At 45.9% G+C, this 18999-nt stretch overlaps 1 protein-coding gene across 2 annotated transcripts in view; it reads right to left on the reverse strand.

Moving 5' to 3' along the window:
• The window catches only part of LOC147892929 (RING/U-box superfamily protein), a 57381-nt gene that overhangs the window by 19002 nt on the left and 19380 nt on the right, over positions 1-18999 (reverse strand). For both annotated transcript variants that reach the window (XM_087387028.1, XM_087387029.1), the window contains 3 exons: positions 18594-18763; positions 18229-18403; positions 3221-3282 (listed from right to left, as the gene is read on the reverse strand). In XM_087387028.1, coding sequence (XP_087243154.1) covers positions 3221-3282; positions 18229-18403; positions 18594-18763 — 407 coding nt within the window. The remainder of the gene's footprint in view (positions 1-3220; positions 3283-18228; positions 18404-18593; positions 18764-18999) is intronic.

Raw genomic sequence — 18999 nt, forward strand, 5'->3', positions numbered from 1 at the left:
GTTATATCAACCAAATACTGGGAAGATTATTGTCAGTAGAGATGTAATCTTTGCTGAACATTCAGCTTCTCCTCTTGTGGACTGCAAAGCAAAGCCAGATGTTGACATGTTTGATGCCTTTGAATCTTGGTTACCTCTGCCATCATCAGAAGAGGATTTTGACCAGCAACATGAGCCTCCTGCAGGCCCTCCACTAAGCAATAATCAGACACAACCTCATGCTGATTTGCAGGTTTCTCTTCCGGCACAAAATGATCCCACTACTCATGATGCAGTCATTGAAGAAAGAGCTGTCAATAGACAGCAAAGGCAAGTTCCCAGATGTTGCACTCCTTGCAACAGCTTGCAATGAAGAGCCTCTGTGCCATAAAGATGCTTTTGACAGCAAAAAGTGGATGGATGCAATGAGAGATGAGTTACAATCTATTGCCAAAAATGACACATGGGAATTAGTAGATCTCCCTCCCGGCAAGCATGCCATTGGAACGCGGTGGGTCTACAAATTAAAAAAGAAATCTGATGGCAGCATAGATCGATACAAAGCCCGTCTTGTTGCAAAAGGGTATGCCCAACAACAAGGCATTGACTTTGAGGAGACATTTGCTCCCACATCCTGGATAACTACCATTAGATGTGTCATTGCCATTGCAGCCCATCATCATTGCAGCCCATCATCATTGCAGCCCATCATCATTGGCAAGTGCACCAACTTGACATCAAGACTGCTTTTCTTCATGGGGATCTGCAAGAAGAAGTCTATGTCACACAACCTCCTGGCTTTGAGGTTGTTAATTCTGAAAATAAGGTATGCCGGCTTAGAAAATCCCTTTATGGTTTGAAGCAGGCACCCAGGGCATGGTATGCCAAAATTCATGCACACTTACTATCCCTTGGTTTTCAGAATAGTCCCACAAAACCCACTCTTTATGTCCGTGGGAGTGGATCTGATTTTTTAGTACTGATTTGATATGTGGATGATATGCTCATCACGGGCCCAGATACTCAGCAAATTGCAGCTTTCAAGCCTGATTTGCAGCAGATTTTTGACATGTCAGACATGGGACGGCTCCATTATTATTTGGGCATTCAGTTTGCTCATGTTGAGGGGGGTATCATGATGTCTCAGTCCAAGTATATTGGACAGCTCCTTGATCGTTTTCAGTTTGAGGATTGCAAGCCAATCTCTACTCCAGTGGACCCTGGCTTCAAATTCTCAGCTCATGATGGGACCCCACCATGTGATATCACTCTTTATCAACAGGCTGTTGGATGCCTTATTTATTTATGTCACACCAGAAGCTTGTCACCAGAAGGCCTTCTCCAGGACTGAGAAGGCTGCAAAGGTCCACACAAACACGCAAAGGTTGATATAACCGATACCCTCTGCTCTCCTGGCTGTAACCAATAAATATGCAGTATCTCAGCTCAGCAGATTCATGCACATGCCCAGTTCACAGCATTGGAAGGCAGTAAAGAGAGTCTTCAGATATCTCAGAGGCACTCAAGATTTAGCCCTCTTCTATGGTGATCAGGGTTCACTTACCATGCATGCTTACACGGATAGTGACTGGGCAGGATGTTCCGACACCAGAGTGTCACATACTAGCAATTGTTTTTTGCTTGGCAATTCATGTATCTCTTGGCTCAGCAAGAAGCAACCAACAGTTGCCACGTCTAGCTGTGAGGCTGAGTACAGGGCAGCTTTCACCGCTACAGTAGAGTGTGTTTGGCTTCGATAGTTACTTACAGATCTTGGTATTTGCCAGACATCCTCCACTATTGTCTACACTGACAGCCAGAGTGCTTTGGCCATTGCGCGTAACCCAGTGTTTCATGCGCGTACCAAGCATATTGAAGTTCACTATCATTATGTTCGGTAGCGGTTGTCAGCAGGAGACATAGAATTGTCCTATCTTCCCACAGAGGACAACATAGCAGATATGTTTACAAAGGCACTTCCTCGTCCCAAGTTCGAAGTCTTCCGACAGGCTTTACACTTGGTTCCCTTTGTTACATGATCTGACATCCCTTGTACATTCATAGGTGGCTATATCCTTTTGGATGAACATGTGCCACCATGACCAGAAAATACCAGGTATTCTGAGACGTTTCCAGAGTACTTCAGCCCATCCCATGAAGGGGGGTTTGTAGGCCATCTTCTGGTGGTTCTAGTGATGCCCTATAGACCATGGTATGTGCCTTGTAGGCACTTGTGGTGTTAGTGCCTTTTAGGCCACATAGGACACTTAGTCCTATGTGACACCTAGGACACTTAGTCCTAGGTCTAGGTACAAGTACCTTGTACTTAGATTTTTCATCATCCTAGTTTTGACGGCTAAGACTCGTGCGACTCTTTGCTACCTGCACTCTCTCTCCCTCTCATTCAATCCTACAAGGAGGAGGGCCAAGGAAAGCAAGGCCAAATGATGAGGGGCAACAAGGAGGGGGTCAGACGGAGGCTAACAAGGGGAAGGGGGTTGAGAGCTCAAACTGGCTCTTGCAAAAGGAGAGATCCACCTAGCATGCCTAGCCCATCTATAGGTGACATCACAAATCTGATCCTGCGAAGTCATCTTCCTAGCCACCTCAACTTCTAAAGTTAAATCAAGAGACAAGCTCATGTAGGTGGTTGTTTCCGTTCATTGTGTTCCTCAAGGAGATGGAAAACCCTTGGCCAAATGGCCACATTGAGGTGTGCTTTGAGAGGAAGGCTCGTCCTTCCTGTTTGTTTAATATTTAAGTGAATAATTAATCTCACAAGCTGGCCACTTGATACATATAGGGACACACCATACAATATTGTGTGTCCCACCTCATGTTTATATTTTGGAAGTTATCAATAGCTTAAGTATTGCCTAACTTTAAATGGGTGTATTTCTTTACTTAACTAAAACATTCTCCCCTTTCACTTTCTTAAAAAATGATGTTTGCAGCAAATCTTGATAATCAACTCTTTTTTGGATTCAAATACTTACGTCAAAGGATCAGACAATACACTTCGAAGGGTTGGCCACTTGATACATATAGGGACACACCATACAATATTGTGTGTCCCACCTCATGTTTATATTTTGGAAGTTATCAATAGCTTAAGTATTGCCTAACTTTAAATGGGTGTATTCCTTTACTTAACTAAAACATTCTCCCCTTTCACTTTCTTAAAAAATGATGTTTGCAGCAAATCTTGATAATCAACTCTTTGCTGGATTCAAATACTTACGTCAAAGGATCAGACAATACACTTCGAAGGGTCGGTTCTAAATTGGCTAGACCTTTTGTTTCCTGCATTTACGTACACATTAAAAGGAACCACATCAATAACAAAAGGCAAAGGTAAAAAGTCTTGAATAAAAATGTCATCAACATTTGATGTATTATGAATAAATTGAGCTGTGATATCCACTTCTTTAACTTTCTTCAAAGGTTTTAAATTGCAAAATCAAACAATCAACCACAATAGAAAAGAAAGATTATACAATCGGCCCTGACAAAGTCTAAAAAGAACATCAAAGAGACTAGTCGATGAACAAAATCATGATCAACGACTAAAGCACATTAAAACACTACGAACCATCAAAGGGCCTATGCATCTTAGAACATTTTGTTAGTCTAAATGGCATTTGAAATAAACAGGTGCCCACATGTAGTGCCTACATGTATTGTGTGAATATGCACGTCAATGAGATGGTGGTTGAAAAAAAAGGGGGGGAGGGAGATATATATATATATCTATATATATACTACCGTCCACTCGACACCAAAATATGGTCAATGATCACGAGTACAAAGCAAAACCAAAATCATGAAAAGTACAAAGTGCCCAAGTTCGGTGAATGGTGTACCTATGCTATTGAACTCACGCTAAGAAGTTGTGCAAAGAAAGTTTCAAATGCTGCCAAATGTCGAAGGCTATGAAGTATGTCTGACAAGTGACAAGATCCACATAAGATGTGTTTATGAGAGAGAGAGAGAGAGAGAGAGAGAGAGAGAGAGAGAGAGAGATGAAATGCCTCTATGAAAGTCCGAGGGAGACCCGTTAGGATCTATGAAACTAGGAAATTATTTAAGTACAAATAACAAAGTCCAGAGAGTGCTATACACAACTCAACAGAGAAAACAAAACAATATGCAACATGAGGAAGTAAGCTTACCCAACCTCAGTCAAAAGCTACTGGGATGATAGAAGATGTTACAAACATACAGAGCTAAAATGGGAAACCAAAGGCAGCATCTAGGCTGCCATGTGGGCAGCACAAAGAAGAACTTACCAGGCCATAGGTGGAGCTTTTGGTGGACTGCAACAGGCCGGGAAGGACACGTGACAGTACGGCTCATGTGCGGTTAGCTCTGCACAGGGTCAGCAGGCTAGAGCAAGTCAATGATATGGCAGATGATGTCACCACAGGTACGGACAGGTGCAGACTGCCTAGATCTGTGATGTGGAATCTAGAGGTTGGAAATGCCTGGGATAGTGTACGGAACTGCAGCAACCACGTACGGATCAGTACGGGGTGTTGGCAGGACATGTACAGGGTTGGTGCAGGCCTCAAGGAGCCAAAACAGTGCCTGGAAGATGGGGAGGTAGGCGCCTGCTTGGAGATCATCCCAGGCCAAGACAAGCGCTGGAACAGACAAGGGGAAGGAGCTGACAGGGCCGCCTGACTTAGGGCCTGCTTAGGCTTGTTTAAGCCAGCCAACCAGGACGGTTTACAGACCTAAGGCTGCTGGTCGGTTTTATGAAGGGCATTTAGCCTTGTACAAACAGGGAGCAGATTGGAGCTGCAGGGAGCCCTCAAGGACCAGGATATGGACAAGGGAGGTGGCTACCATCAGCAGAGCAGACAAAGAGCTCGTGAGGATGAAGACCGTTGGCTGTCCTCCAGGGCAGCAAGGAGACTGGAAGTCAGGAGCGCCATTTGGCACAACCACTTTATTTGGAATCCATTCACGTTTCTTTTGCAAGCAACCCTCATACAATTGTTTCACTGTGTATTTTTTGGGGAGACTTTTCAAAGGCTTTGGTTCATACCATAAAGCTGTGAATCTTATCGGCATTCCCTTCTGATCCCTTGCTATATGAGCAACCTTTGCCACCCAAATTACCATGGTCTGAGGTGAGTCTGGGCAGTAGTCCTTGTACTCATCTTTTTGGCCTACCATAGGTAGGTCTAAGTGAAGGCAATTCAACAAGAAGCGAAAATCACCTTTTTAACTTTCAAAAAATCTGTATTTTTTATTCATCCATTTGCTGTACAAACAGTATTATATGGAGTGGAAGTATGGGGAGGCAGTATTTCAGCCTCTACATGGAATGATATTGAGAAAATGCAAAAGGCTTTCTTACGGCAACACCTTGGTGTTGGAAACGGGAAGGAGGCCAATTGAATTTCATGCACTGATCAGAGTTATGCAATACCTAATAGAGGTGCAGCAAATGCAACCAGATAGGTTGCCTCATAAAGCATGGAATGCCAGCACAAAGCTTCAAAAGAACCACAAAAGTAAGATCATCTGTACAGGATGGGCAACCGACATAAGAAAATGGTTCAGCAAATGGAAAGTGGAAGCATATTTGACCATGCCGCCTTAAAAGGTCACCATGCAAGAGTTTCAACTGTCTTTACTGAGCACTTTGCAAACTCACTGGCTGACAAGTGAAAAGAGGGTAAAGCTGGAATATTACCAAGACAACATAAATCCCACATGTTGGTCTACATACATGTTCATAGAGACTCATGCTCAGCCTTATATTAGCACACCTATCCCCCTTCTATATCGCAGAAACATAGCCAGGTTTCGTACCAAATCTCATATATTTGCAATTGAGAAGGGAGCTTGGATGCATCAGCCCAGACATGCTAGAGTCTGTACCCTTTGTGACATGCACACACTTGAGACGGAGGCACATGTGGCTCTACAGTGTCCCCGATATGCACAAATCAGGGAGGACTACCAGCAGATACTGGAGGACTCTGCTCAGTTGACATCAGTTCTCTCTACTGCCTCTCCTGCAGCATTGGGATCTTTTGTCACTCGTCTTTTTACCTCGCGTCAGGAACTCCCCTCTCCTTGAGGAGACTCTATTTTACATTGTATTAGGTCATTTTTGGCCCCCCAAGGACGTTAATAGACTCTACTTCTCCTTCTCTCTCTCTCTCTCTCTCTCTCTCTCTCTCTCTCTCTCTCTCTCTCTCTTAAAAAGCCTCTTCCACCTTGGTTTGGTCACTGATCCACCCTTCTGTATTGATGTACGGTTCTTCTCCGTCCGCCATTCTGCTAATGCCCACACTCCTCCCACTTGCCATTCCGTTTGTGCCTGCCCATTCTTTTCCCACCTGCTTCAGTTCTCTGCTCTCTCAGCCTACCCATATGTCTCCAGCCTCCTTTGCTACCCCGCTACACCTCGCTACCCCCCCGCTACCCCCCCGCTATCCCTCCGTACCCCCTTGCTACCCCTCTGCTACCCCTCACTACCCCCCCGCTACGCCTCGCTCAACCCCCCCTCCCCAACCCCCCTCGCTTCTTTTTTTTATTAATATTTCTTCTTCTTCTTCCTCTTCCTCTTCCTCTTCCTCTTCCTCTTCTTCTGCTTCTGCTTCTGCTTCTGCTTCTTCTGCTCCTCCTTCTACTTCTCCTCCTGCTGCTCCTCCTCCTGCTTCTCCTCCTGCTCCTCCTCCTCCTCCTGCCCCTTCTCCTTCTACTTCTGCTTCTTCTTCTTCTTCTCCTTCTTCTTCTTCTTCAACAGCTGCAATCCCTTCTTTGCCCGCTGCTGCCTCCCCCATAATGAAGGGAACAGGGGGATGAGGACAGGAGACTAGGCGGGAGACCCTTCGGTCCAAATTTGCATACGCGTGGAGATGGGGAAGGGGAACGGTGACAAGGCGAAAACACAAAAGCAACTCAATCTGGAGGACTTCAACAAACGCAGCAACCGGAGCGGTTTGACTGTGGACAGCACCGCGGCCCAGAAGAAAGGGGCCCACCCAAAGCCCAAGCCGCTCAACACATCCTCGACCTCTATGGTTACCACCACTATTTCACCACCATCATCCGCCTCATCATCTATGCCACCTCTCTCCTTCCCCTCTCCTGCATCATCATCACAGGTCTCCTCTCCAGTAGCCTCACCACTAGCCCCACCGGCCACAGCTCCACAGTACTTTCCCCTCGTATCACCTATACCTCTCAATCAACCACCCTTCATCACCTCATCTGGCCTCGCTACTCCTACATACCACTCCCCCGCCCAGATCATGTTGTCCCCACCCTCAGTACAACCTCAGTAGCCCACCTTCATTCCAACCCCTCTCGAGATTCAGTTCCCACCTCGACCAGGACATCTTAGGCCCCCACCAGATGCTTGGGACTCCCTATTGGCTGAGATACACAGCATCCGGGCCCGTCAGGCAGAGCTGATACATTACACCCACGAGCAGGCCCGATACACCCAAGAGCAGGCCCGCATTATACACGAGCAAGGCACCCTTATCCAGGGACTCAGACACGACATCACACAGCTTCGAGAGGAGCTTGAGACCCTCAAAGCAGCGCCTGGAGGGACCCCAGTCACAGAGATGGAGGCACAAATAGGCTATAGCAGAGACGACTGGACGTGGCGAAACGGGAGCCCGCAAAGGCAACCGTTTCAGCCGCCATACAGGAACAGCAGCAGAGGGCTTTGAAGGCCCTCAACATCCGGATACGAGAGATCACGCGAGACAGCACCAGCACCACTATGACACCCATGGAGGAGGCGATCACCCTTGTGACCACCACCATGGGGGTCCCCGACCATGGCATAGAGGGAGCATGGTGTGTTGGGAGAGATCCCAACCAAGGGCATCCCCTAGTCATTCGCTTCAGAGACTCACATGCCCAACTAGCGACACTCCGACGTCGAGCCGCTCTATGAGAGCATCCCACCCTGTCCATGGACGAGGATTTGACACCACTACAGATTGAGGAGCGACGAGTTCTTCTGTAGCATCGAGATGTTGCCCACAAAGATGTTGCCCACAAGGAGGGAAAATGGGCCATGGTCCGAGATGGTAGGTTGTTGACAAGCACCCGTCGGGCTCCCACCCGTACCTCCTAGGGGGACGGGGCCTATGAGACTCAAGTTTCCGAGACACCTTAGACTGCACCATTTGGATTGTAATGGTACCTTATGGTCAGACCCAGGGAACTTCTCGGAGTCTTATACAACACGAGACATAGTCTTTTACACGAAGACACACCAGAGCCCAGGGCGTCCACTACCGATAGTCAGTGGCTACACATGGGAGTCAGCCTTCAAGGATGAGACGAGGGATACAAGAAGAGTCCGAGGATCAGGCGGGGTCGCAGTATTGTACAGGTCTTCCCTAGCTGGAGCCATCTCCATTGAGAGGAAGGACGCACACTCCCGATTCATGTGGATCCGGAACCGATGCACAGACACCCGTGACCTTTTCATAGCAATATGCTACTTCCCGCCAGACACATCCCACTTCGCGAAAGTGGCACGAGAGGAGGGTGAGACATCGCCATATGCACCCTTACATCAGGATATCCCAGACCTTTCAGCCCGCGGGAAAGTTCTCCTTGTTAGGGACTTCAACACCAAGACAAGCACGCGCCAGGTACCACTCCTCGACTTCCGAGACGACTCTATCATGCTACCAGACATGGACCTAGACGGAGCAGGTATGACCAGGACCTCATCAGACCGACACAGGCCTATTACACCATATGGACACACGCTCCTTGATCTGGGCAGGATGCATGATCTCATCATCTACAACGGGCTTGACCTATAGCAGTCCTCAGGTGGTTTTACTCGCGGGGGGGGGGGGCACTAGTGTAGTAGATTACATCATGGGATCCCCTACCTTCACTTCATGTATCACCAACTTCACCGTAGCACCACTCCCTCCAGGAGCTGATCACACATACCTATTCTTCACTATCGCCACCCCACGCTTAGCCACACCACACAGCCTCTCATCGGCCTACTCTGGACGCCTAAACAGACTCCTAACCTACATCGATCACATAACACTCATAGAGGACCGTGCTGCCCTGATTAGTCGCACACTCCACGAGGCCGTCCTCCAAATCCCACATGGTCCACTAGACCACCACCTCTTGGTTCTGTACCCTGCAACAATTGGTACGATGCGGAGTGCAAAGCTTATCGCCGACAGCTCCGACTTGAAACTAAATGTCACCTCCCGAACACACCAAACACGGTACGCAAGTACCGACGTCTCGTACGTCAGAAGAAGCAAGCATTTCTTCGTCGAAATGAGGAGCAGCTGCTGCACATCTTGTACAGCAACAACTCTAAGGATTTTTGGCGGAGATTCCTTGGACATAGGTCTCCATCACCCCTCACCGACACGAGAGTCTAACACACGTATGCACACCATCTTTATGATGTCCCACACCAGCCCACTCCAAATCTCATACACACCCCTTGCCCCACCACTTGCACGTTGTTCACCAGAGGGGGAGTCAAGGACGTGACATTGAAACTGCACAATGGCCGAGCTAAGGATCACGAGGGGAGGGGCTATGCATTGAGTTTATCGCATATGGGATCGACAAATTAGCCCCAATCCTCGCAAAAGCTATTCAATGACGCTGTTTGCCTTGGCTTCCCCCACACTTCGACACTCAATACCATCACCCCCATCCACAAGGCAGGGGATCCCATGGACCCAAGTAACTACAGAACTATCACGATTGAACATGTGATGTCCAAGATCTTTGCAACTGTATTGGATACGTTGGTCAGCCTCTTCGCAGAGATGAGAGGACTCAAAGCAGAGGGTCAGGCCGGTTTCAGGCGAGACCATGGGACTATGGATCACATACTCACTCTCATGAGTGTCATTGAGGAGGCCAGATCACGGAAGGAGAGGGTATATTGCTGCTTTGTGGATTTCCGCAAAGCCTTTGACACAGTACCTCGAGCTCGTCTCATCACACACCTACAGACACTGGGATTTGATCAGGAGATCATTTGGGCAGTCATGGCACTGTATGAGAGAGTCTCACGCCGAGTTCGAACAGGCGCAGGTTGGACAGATGAGATCTTGAGTACCATAGGGATCAAACATGGTTGTCCCTTATCAATGACCCTGTTTGGCCTCTATATCGATGAGCTTGAGACTTTCATGGGGGCGTTCGGAGGGACCGGTTGCTCACTTGCCGGGATCATCATCAAGATTCTTCTTTATGCAGATGACGTGGCACTCTTGTCGTCCACACCCGAGGGGCTCCAGCGACACCTGGATGTCGCTACAGGCTTTTTGTTTATCCCATGATTTCGAGGTCAACCTTGGCAAGACCAAGGTCATGATCTTTAACACCTCTCGAGCAAACATGCAACAGAAGCAGTTTACTTTTACTTTCGGTGGGTCACCAGTTGAGATCGTATCCTCATACACTTACTTGGGGGTCATCTTCTCCAGCCCGATCTTCACGATGAGACCAGTAATGCAGGCCAGACTGAGCAAGGGATACGCCTCATTGGCTCGGCTAGAGAGACAATGCTTCCACTCCCACTTCCAGGATCGGACCAAGGCTCTTCTCTTCGACTTCTTGGTCCGACCAACCGGTATGTATGGCAGCCCTTGTTGGGGGCCTGACATGTCAGAGATAGAGTGGACACGGGTGGAGTGCCTGCAGATCCTCATGCTCTCACGAATGATCCGGGGGAAACCGTCTGTACCACATCATATCATTCAAGCTGAGTTTAATGCTTCTCCACTCCAACTAGATGCAGCCTTTCAGACCATCACATATCTACACTGGGTTAGATCATATGGGGACTACACATCAGGGAGATAGAGATTGCCATGGTTGGCTCTCGATTCCTCCATGAGGTTGGCAACAGAGGGAGATGAGCGATGCTGGTATCCACAAACTCACAGATGGTTTGTGAGACTAGGGTTCCACATCGATAGGATACCTCCCTTTCAGTACAGTTTAGATGCCCCTCCGGTACTCCCACTCACCATCCCGATCGAGCCACACACCAACCAGGTCATTCGAGAGGATCTCCTGCAGCTACACACCTTTAGGACCTGGTTGGAGCCAAGGGAGCTTCCAGTGAAGCTGAGTTTCTACAGAGATTACCGTCTTCATTTTCAGAGGAGGGATTCATCACACCACCGGGGTACACTGAGCTTCATATGCCTCACTCACTACGGATCTCCATCGGACAGTTTCGGGTATCATCACACCGCCTCCGCATAGAGAGCGGCAGAGCAAAGGGGATTCCTAGGGAGCATCGCTTATGCATATTGTGCGACTGTCAGGAGGTTGAGTCGGAGGAGCATTTTATTTTCAGGTGCCCAGTGTACTACGAGATCCGAGGTCGCTACCACTGCCTGTTCAGAGACAGCTCCGAACTCCTTTCCAGATTCCTCGCCTACCCAGATCAGAGATGTCTCGCGGCCTTCATTCACGAGGGGGTCCGACACAAAGAGTACTTACTCAAGCGACGGGGCTTGGCCACATATACCTAGATGAATCCAAGAACATTCCCAAACTCATCCTCTAAAAACATAACATAGTGCACTTTCAATCTAACGAGAGTCACTCATAAGATTGAAAACCATAAACTCCATCACACATAGCAGGGACTAGCTACTATGACATCCCCACTGACGTCATCAGCGCCCAACAGTGGGTGTAGACCATAGTATATAAGTATGCTCGCGCACATACAAATCCACACACCCACACATAATGACGAAGGCTAGCACTAAAGGAGGAGGCTAATCAAAAAGTAGTCCAAATCTCTTCATTCAAGCTACAACTGCTTGTGAAATCTAAACGATTTCATTTTAGTCTCTCCCAAACGAGCATCTAAATCTAAATCTAGCTGATAGGGCAACGCACCATTTGAGATAGAAAGAATTATCGCAATGCCAGCAGGCCGCAACTTGGACGAAAACTTCACAACGTGAAATTTGCATGTCCGCTAATACCGCAGAAGCATATACCTAGATGAATCCATGAACATTCCCAAACTCATCCTCTAAAAACACAACAAAGTGCAATTTCAATCTCACGAGGGTCACTCATAAGATTGAAAACCATAAACTCCATCAAGCATAGCAGGAACTAGCTACTATGACATCCCCACTGACGTCATCAACGCCCAACAGTGGGTGTAGACCATAGTATAAAAGTATGCTCTCACACATACAAATCCACACACCCACACATACTTGAGCATCCATTTATACAAAGTCTTCGTACTAAGTTTCTGTCGGCACTCCGGAGGTGAAGGGCAAACTCAACCATGATGAAGGCTAGCACTAAAGGAGAAGGCCAATCAAAAAGTAGTCCAAATCTCTTCATTCAAGCTACAACTGCTTGTGAAGTCTAAACGATTTCATTTTAGTCTCTCCCAAACGAGCATCTAAATCTAAATCTGGCTGATAGGGCAGCGCACCATTTAAGATAGAAAGAATTATCGCAATACCAGCAAGCCGCATCATCAGACACCTCTCAAAGCAGGATCACAGAGTTCTTCCCATCGAGTGACATTGATCGTCCAGTCTCTAGCTGCAGATGTGACAAAGACCCCGACCCGACCACCGCAGCACGACACACGAGACATCGAGGGGACACACAGATCACTTTGGGGAACCTCCTGTCTCATTGTTTAGACCCGAGATACGTCCCACGGGAGTCACGGTGGCTCTAGTCTTGCGTCAAGCCTCGTCCAGGAGACCGAGACGCACGGCACCCCTTGACGGGCACCAGCGTCCCATCACCGGCTATGCACCAGCCAGGGCGACATGACATATGGAGAATTCCGCTCCGCTCCATTCCTTTTCTTTTCATTGTTACATCCAGATCATTAGGAAAAAAGGGAGCTCATTTTGGGGCCTTTTAGAAGAGAGAGAAAATAGGCTCTCAACCAATCAGGAGTGGGCCAACGTAACGTTGAAAATTCAACAAAAGAAGATAAAAATAAGAAAAAGAAATAGTACTATATGTTCGTAGAAGCATGTCACATTAATGAGGTGATCTAATTTGAATCTTTTTAAAATTTATTTTCTGTGCAGAATTTGGTGATTCTGACATCGCAGACGCGTCCGGAACGGCCCAAAACCTCAAAAACGGCACTGGAAACGCTGGAATCGGACATCCGGAGGCCCAGAAACGGCAAAAAAAGACCGAAAAGTGGGATTTGCAGCAAAACGCGATCTGGCACCTTTTGAAATTTCCAAAGGTGCCAGATCGCGTTTTGCTGCAAATCCCACTTTTCGGCCTTTTTTGGCCGTTTCCGAGCCTCCGGATGTCCGATTCCAGCGTTTCCAGTGCCGTTTTTGGGGTTTTGGGCCGTTCCGGAAGCGTCTACGGTGTCAGAATCACCAAATTCTGCACAGAAAAGTGTTGCTCTTATATGAACATTGAATGTAAAGCATGTGAAAGAATATATTTATTCCTTTTCACACTGACATTTCTCACGCAAGTATCCATATTTTCTTGCTTTTGTAGAGAGAGAAAAGAGAAAATAGTGAATTTCTTACAGGGCCCCAAAATGAGCTCCCTTTTTTCCTAATGTGTATTTGATTATGTATGATCAAACTTAGGATTCAGCATGGGTGATGATGCTCGTTTCAATAGCTCCACCCTTACTATGATTTGTATCAGGTATTCTTTCAGTCTCATAGACCCATCGGTCTTCCGAAGACTCTAATAAATTTTCTTTCTTTCTTTCTTTCTTTCTCTCTACCAGGTTGCTCGCAGTCTCATAGACCCATCGGTCTTCCGAAGACTTTAATAAACTTTCTTTCTTTCTCATCGCTTTCAATTCATCATCTCCGCCCTCTTTCGCTCTTTAGTGGCCATTTTTAAAGTAGAACGAACAAGATGAAGAAATCGAAATAGACATCGCATCGAAATAGAAACAATATGGCAAAGAGAGAGAACAGGGCTAAGCGCGAGCGAGTTGACACGTGGCATCAAGGTGAGTAATAAGGTGGCAACAACGTTTGACAAAAGTATTGGAGGGACACTTTTAAAAAAAAGTGTAAGGAGAGCATTGCCTGCAAGACAGTGCCAATAAATAAAGTCAGGTGGATACATGATCTGTATTGAGGGCTATGATATCACATAATTAAAAGTTTATGATTTATCCTTTGAAGAATCCATCCAAACCTTTCCAAGACATTATTTATGAAAGTGAGCCATAGTTGCTCCATTCATTGAAGTAGCATCCATAGGTCTTGCAATATATGTAAGGTTGTCTCATTGCTCCTTACTATAAACGTGTCATGTGCATCTTTCCCAAAATGCGCTTCACACATATGCGTATTGTCGTGAATGTAGTACAAGCTATGTAAATGCCTTCCTCTAAGCGTAAAAGCTTTGTCATTGAGGTGTCCAAACTTATTCAAACATCACTAAGCTAAACATCGACGACTACTATGCATGGACATTGTCTTAAAAACTATGTAGGCACTATGTTCATCTTTCCAATGGCAACAATCTTCAAGTCTTCTGCTTAATTCACTAGGTGTGTGTGTACTCATCAAACTCTTTGTAATTCTACTTTCTACTAGAATTGGATTCTTACTCGTGTCTTGAACCTACAAAACATCAAGTATGGCCGCGCATAAGAGTGCAATGAGGCTGAATACCTATTATCCCAATGCCTGCAATACACACTTTATATTGTGTCCCACTTACATTGTGCCCCATGGAGCCTCATGCAACTTGGCAAATCCAATATCATATGTTAGGTACCATATATATAGCAAAAGTACCAATATGTGCACCATACAAAAAAAAAAAGGGTACGTCAGGTACCAAGCCCTTTGTAAATCATTACGTTTTTCACCAAAGAAGTAATGAGGGTAGGAGAGATCTCGAGGCATAGAGAGGAAGAGCGAGAAAGAAAGTAAGCAAGAAAACAAGCATATTGTAGTGAAGACTGAAAGGTCTACGAGACTAAAGAAATCAAAATCATTTAAAGACCGAGAGTCCATCAAAACCAAAATGTCAGTTAACGGTTGACAGTCCACCCTGGTGACTTAGAAGACTTCTGTGTTTTATCAATTATAGACTGAGTGTCTCCACATCTATGTTGGTAAGCCAATCTCAAATATTGAATTCACGCAATGCCTTCCCAATACAATACCCACTTGCCAATCTTTTGAGCTTCTCGTACATTTTGAAGTTCATTAGGCTTCATCTTAAGTCGTTAAGGGGTAAGATATGCTGCTATCCACGTCTTCGTGCCTTTCAAGGCTTTGTTTTGGCATAGAAGTTGCAAACCTATCCTCTCGTGTCTTGAATGTGATGATGGCATGATATTCTGGCGTGAGTTGGAATGCATCAACTACTGTAGAGTCCCAAGAGCATGGCATTCAAGCATCGCTCAAATAATTAATCCTCACTCCACCAATGCTCTAGCAAACCCCTAGCTTTCTCATCCTTAAGCGCATAATCCACATTTTTATTGAGCTTTGATTTAACCTCATGTGAACTCAAGTTATCAAGCTTGGAAATAAATGGGAAGTGGAATCACTCAAATGATGGTGTACAACTCTTGGATGCGTTTTGGACTAGCTAAATTCCCTAGATGGGTCTCCATTGCGGCTAGACAATTAGAGTACCCCCAGTTACCAAGTTTGAGGAGCTAAAGTACCTTTCGGGGGGGTCCAGCCTCATTGGGTTATGAGCCCTCATGAGCTGTGAGAGAAAGAAAGAAAGAAAGTTTATTAAGTCTTCGGAAGACCGATGGGTCTATGAGACTGTGAAAACCTGGTACAAACGAGCTGTGGTGGTGGAGCTACTAAATGAGCATCCACACCAATGCAAAATGAGAGAGTGTATGCATTTGTGAGCTATGAAAACGCGAATTCCATTTCATTGGTATCAAAGCTAAGGCAAGGATTGCCTTCTAAGGCAACCTCGATCAGAGAAGCCAGTTGCAGACGGGAGAAACGGGAGCGTTGCTCGGATGCTTATCTCATGTATCTGGGTGGAGTATGATATTGCCCGTCAAACGATGCACGTGAAAAGGCAAATTAGTTGCATGTTCAAGCTGACCGACACACACTTGGGGATTTACCTCAAGCACCTGCGTTGTGTTGAATTGTGACAACCGGCTACCAGGGCAACAAGTACATGTATGCAAGTATGCAAATGGGCCTCGTTGGCCGTCTCTAAGTAAGGAAGCGCACAAATTGCCAAAATGCCCTTGAGGGCAATATACCCTATCGCAGGCTATGCAGATTAGAGCTACGCACACATACATCGATGCATCTGATGAAAGATAACTGTAGTCCATCCCTTGTGCATACAAGGAAAGACCCCGATGATTGATGGCCATTTGATCAATTTGCCATACGAAAGAAAGATTCGCCTCGCCAACACTCATTAGAGAGATGCCTCGCGGAAGGTAATCATCATCACTATCAATTCTCCATTTGTTTCGCAATTCATATGTTCTACCAATGTATCTAGCTGAGAAACCCATGAGTGGGTTTACTCGACCAAACCATAGTCAAGTCGCTGGTGTGACCAGCTACATGGCGCTGCCAGCTAGGTGCTAATGTGGCAGCCTGACAAGCAAACACATGGCAGACACGTGGCAATGTTGACGTGGCACTGGCAGTGCAATGCTGACGTGGCATGCTATTGACACGTGGCATAGACATGCAGCTAACATGGCAGCCTGTGCAGGTCCTGAAGAGGCAACTACTAACGTGGCAGAGACCATTTTGTTTTTTAAAGAGAGAGACAGTCTGACAGACAACAGAAAAAGGATAGTCTAAATGACAGCAACCGAGTGGATTTAATGCCCAAAAACACTTGGAAGGCTATGCATTGAACAGCAACGAGTATGGATGTCCAGGATGGACTAGGATGCTAGCTGAATAGCATTCTCCAAAAAAGACAGCATGGCAGAAAGGTGCTAATGCCCTTGTAACTAGTTGAAAAAAAAAGGGGATTGAGTACTTTATCTGTTGTATGCTTGAAAGCACTGCTTAAGTCCAAGTGCTGGAATTTTGGTGATGGCTTCTTCATAGCATGTTATGTCATCTCGTGGAGACACTGAAGGGGTTGCAGATACTGGTCGAGAAATATTTGGCATTGAATGCCAAGTGGATGGATGAAGACATGTTGTCTGACTATCCACAAGTTTTGGATATTTACAAAGAGGCTTTTTAGTTGAGGTCAATTGATTAGAAGCTGAGGGGATCTTACCAAGTTGTAAATTCTCCAAGTCAAAGTTCCACTTGAGCTTTTAATTGGCCACAATTAAAGAGTTCTTCATTTATTTAATTATTGTCAAAGAGTTTTCTTAATTGGTCAAAGAATTGACTTCGGACAAAGATACTTGACTCCGGTCAAGTAGGCTTGACCTCAGTCAAGGAGAGGGAGACTTGGCTTAGGCCAAGAGGGTTGACTTCAGTCAACCAAGACAGTCCAACCTCGGTTGGAGAGACTTGGTCATAATTAAGGCGCCTTGACTGTCGGTCAAAGCCCTTAATCATGATCAAGAGGGTCGACCTTGGTCAACTAGAGAAATTAATGTATGCTATGTGCGCACATGTGTTTAGTAGGGACGCCCAGAAGGGGGGTCTACATCAACATGTGACCCAAGGCCTGGAAGCCCCTAGAGTTACCTATACCTAGATGAATCCAGGAACATTCCTCTAAAAACACAACATAGTGCAGTTTCAATCTCATAATAGTCACTCACAAGGTTGAAAACCATAAACTCCATCATACATAGCAGGGACTAGCCCCTAGAGTTACCTAGTCTTTTGGCATGTAATTAGTCAATAGTTAGAATTGTCACACGTGGCCATTACCAAGTTTGAGGAGCTGCCTCCTCTCCTTTGTAAAGGATTCATGTAAGAAAAAGAGAACACAGCTGACTCTGTGGATTGTACTCAGTAATATTTTTGCAATAAAAGTACCTTTTTCTTTCTTTTTTCTTTTTTCTTTTTTCCCTTTTTTTTTTGGGGGTGGGGTGGGGGGGCAGCCTGATTGGGTTCTGGACCCTAGTGCACTTGAGAAAGAGATGACAGTGTGCATGGATTTGTGAGATATGAAAAATGTGAATTCCGTTTCATACATGGTCCTTACGCCTTCCATGAATGTATTCGCTTTTACACAAAATCATTCCTAACGCTCCATGTTCAAGTATCCTTTTGTTTGAGATTAGTCTTCCTCTATGTTAAAACGCCTTTCAAAACTCACCAGAGAATTTTCCGGCCCATTTCCTGCGAGAGCATCTGCAGCAGTCAAGCCTTCCATAAACTTGGAAACTAGTACAGGACCAAAACCTTCAGAAACAACATGGCCAGAATCTGCCATGCAGGACCCATCAAGTGTTGCATTTCCACGTGGCATGAGCCTAAAAGTCAAGGAAGTCCTGCAAATAACATAAGTGCACGATCTTTAATGCAGGCTGACAGCTATTTCACCCAGAATCTTCAAATTATTAGTTCTCAGCATCTACAGATTATAATAAATGTTGAGTTTGTGACGAGATGAATGAGAGAAAGTTCAAAAGACGATGCAAAGTAAGTAGCAGCCCGTGTAGAGTCTAGATCATCACTCACCTTCCCATAGAGCCAGGAATAGCTGATGATGATATAGGAATTATCCGATATGAACATGCTTGACGAAGTCCTGCAGTTGCATAGTGAAGGGCCCTTCCTGTCAACAGCAGCAGATCCCCGGGTCGTAATCCAGTGTCTGCCAAGTACCAACGACCATTCGTATCACAAACCTGCATTGCAACACATTGAAACATAAAATTTGTGTATAGGTGAATACCAAAACAAGATTTTTTTCATTTTTGTTTATCTTTACTTAGGTCTTTCATGGCATTCTCAGTAGCCTGAAAAAAGACAGCCTTGTCCTGAAATCCAACGGATCTCACATCTATTTTCCAGATGAAACTGCACCACCACAAGTAAATTAATAGAGAGGAGCTATCATAAGATGTGTTGAAATGAACTGCTA

Source organism: Dipteris shenzhenensis, chromosome 16 (assembly GCF_047967505.1).
Source record: "Dipteris shenzhenensis isolate YYH24624 ecotype China chromosome 16, Dip_SZ_1.0, whole genome shotgun sequence".
Taxonomy (NCBI): Eukaryota; Viridiplantae; Streptophyta; class Polypodiopsida; order Gleicheniales; family Dipteridaceae; genus Dipteris; species Dipteris shenzhenensis.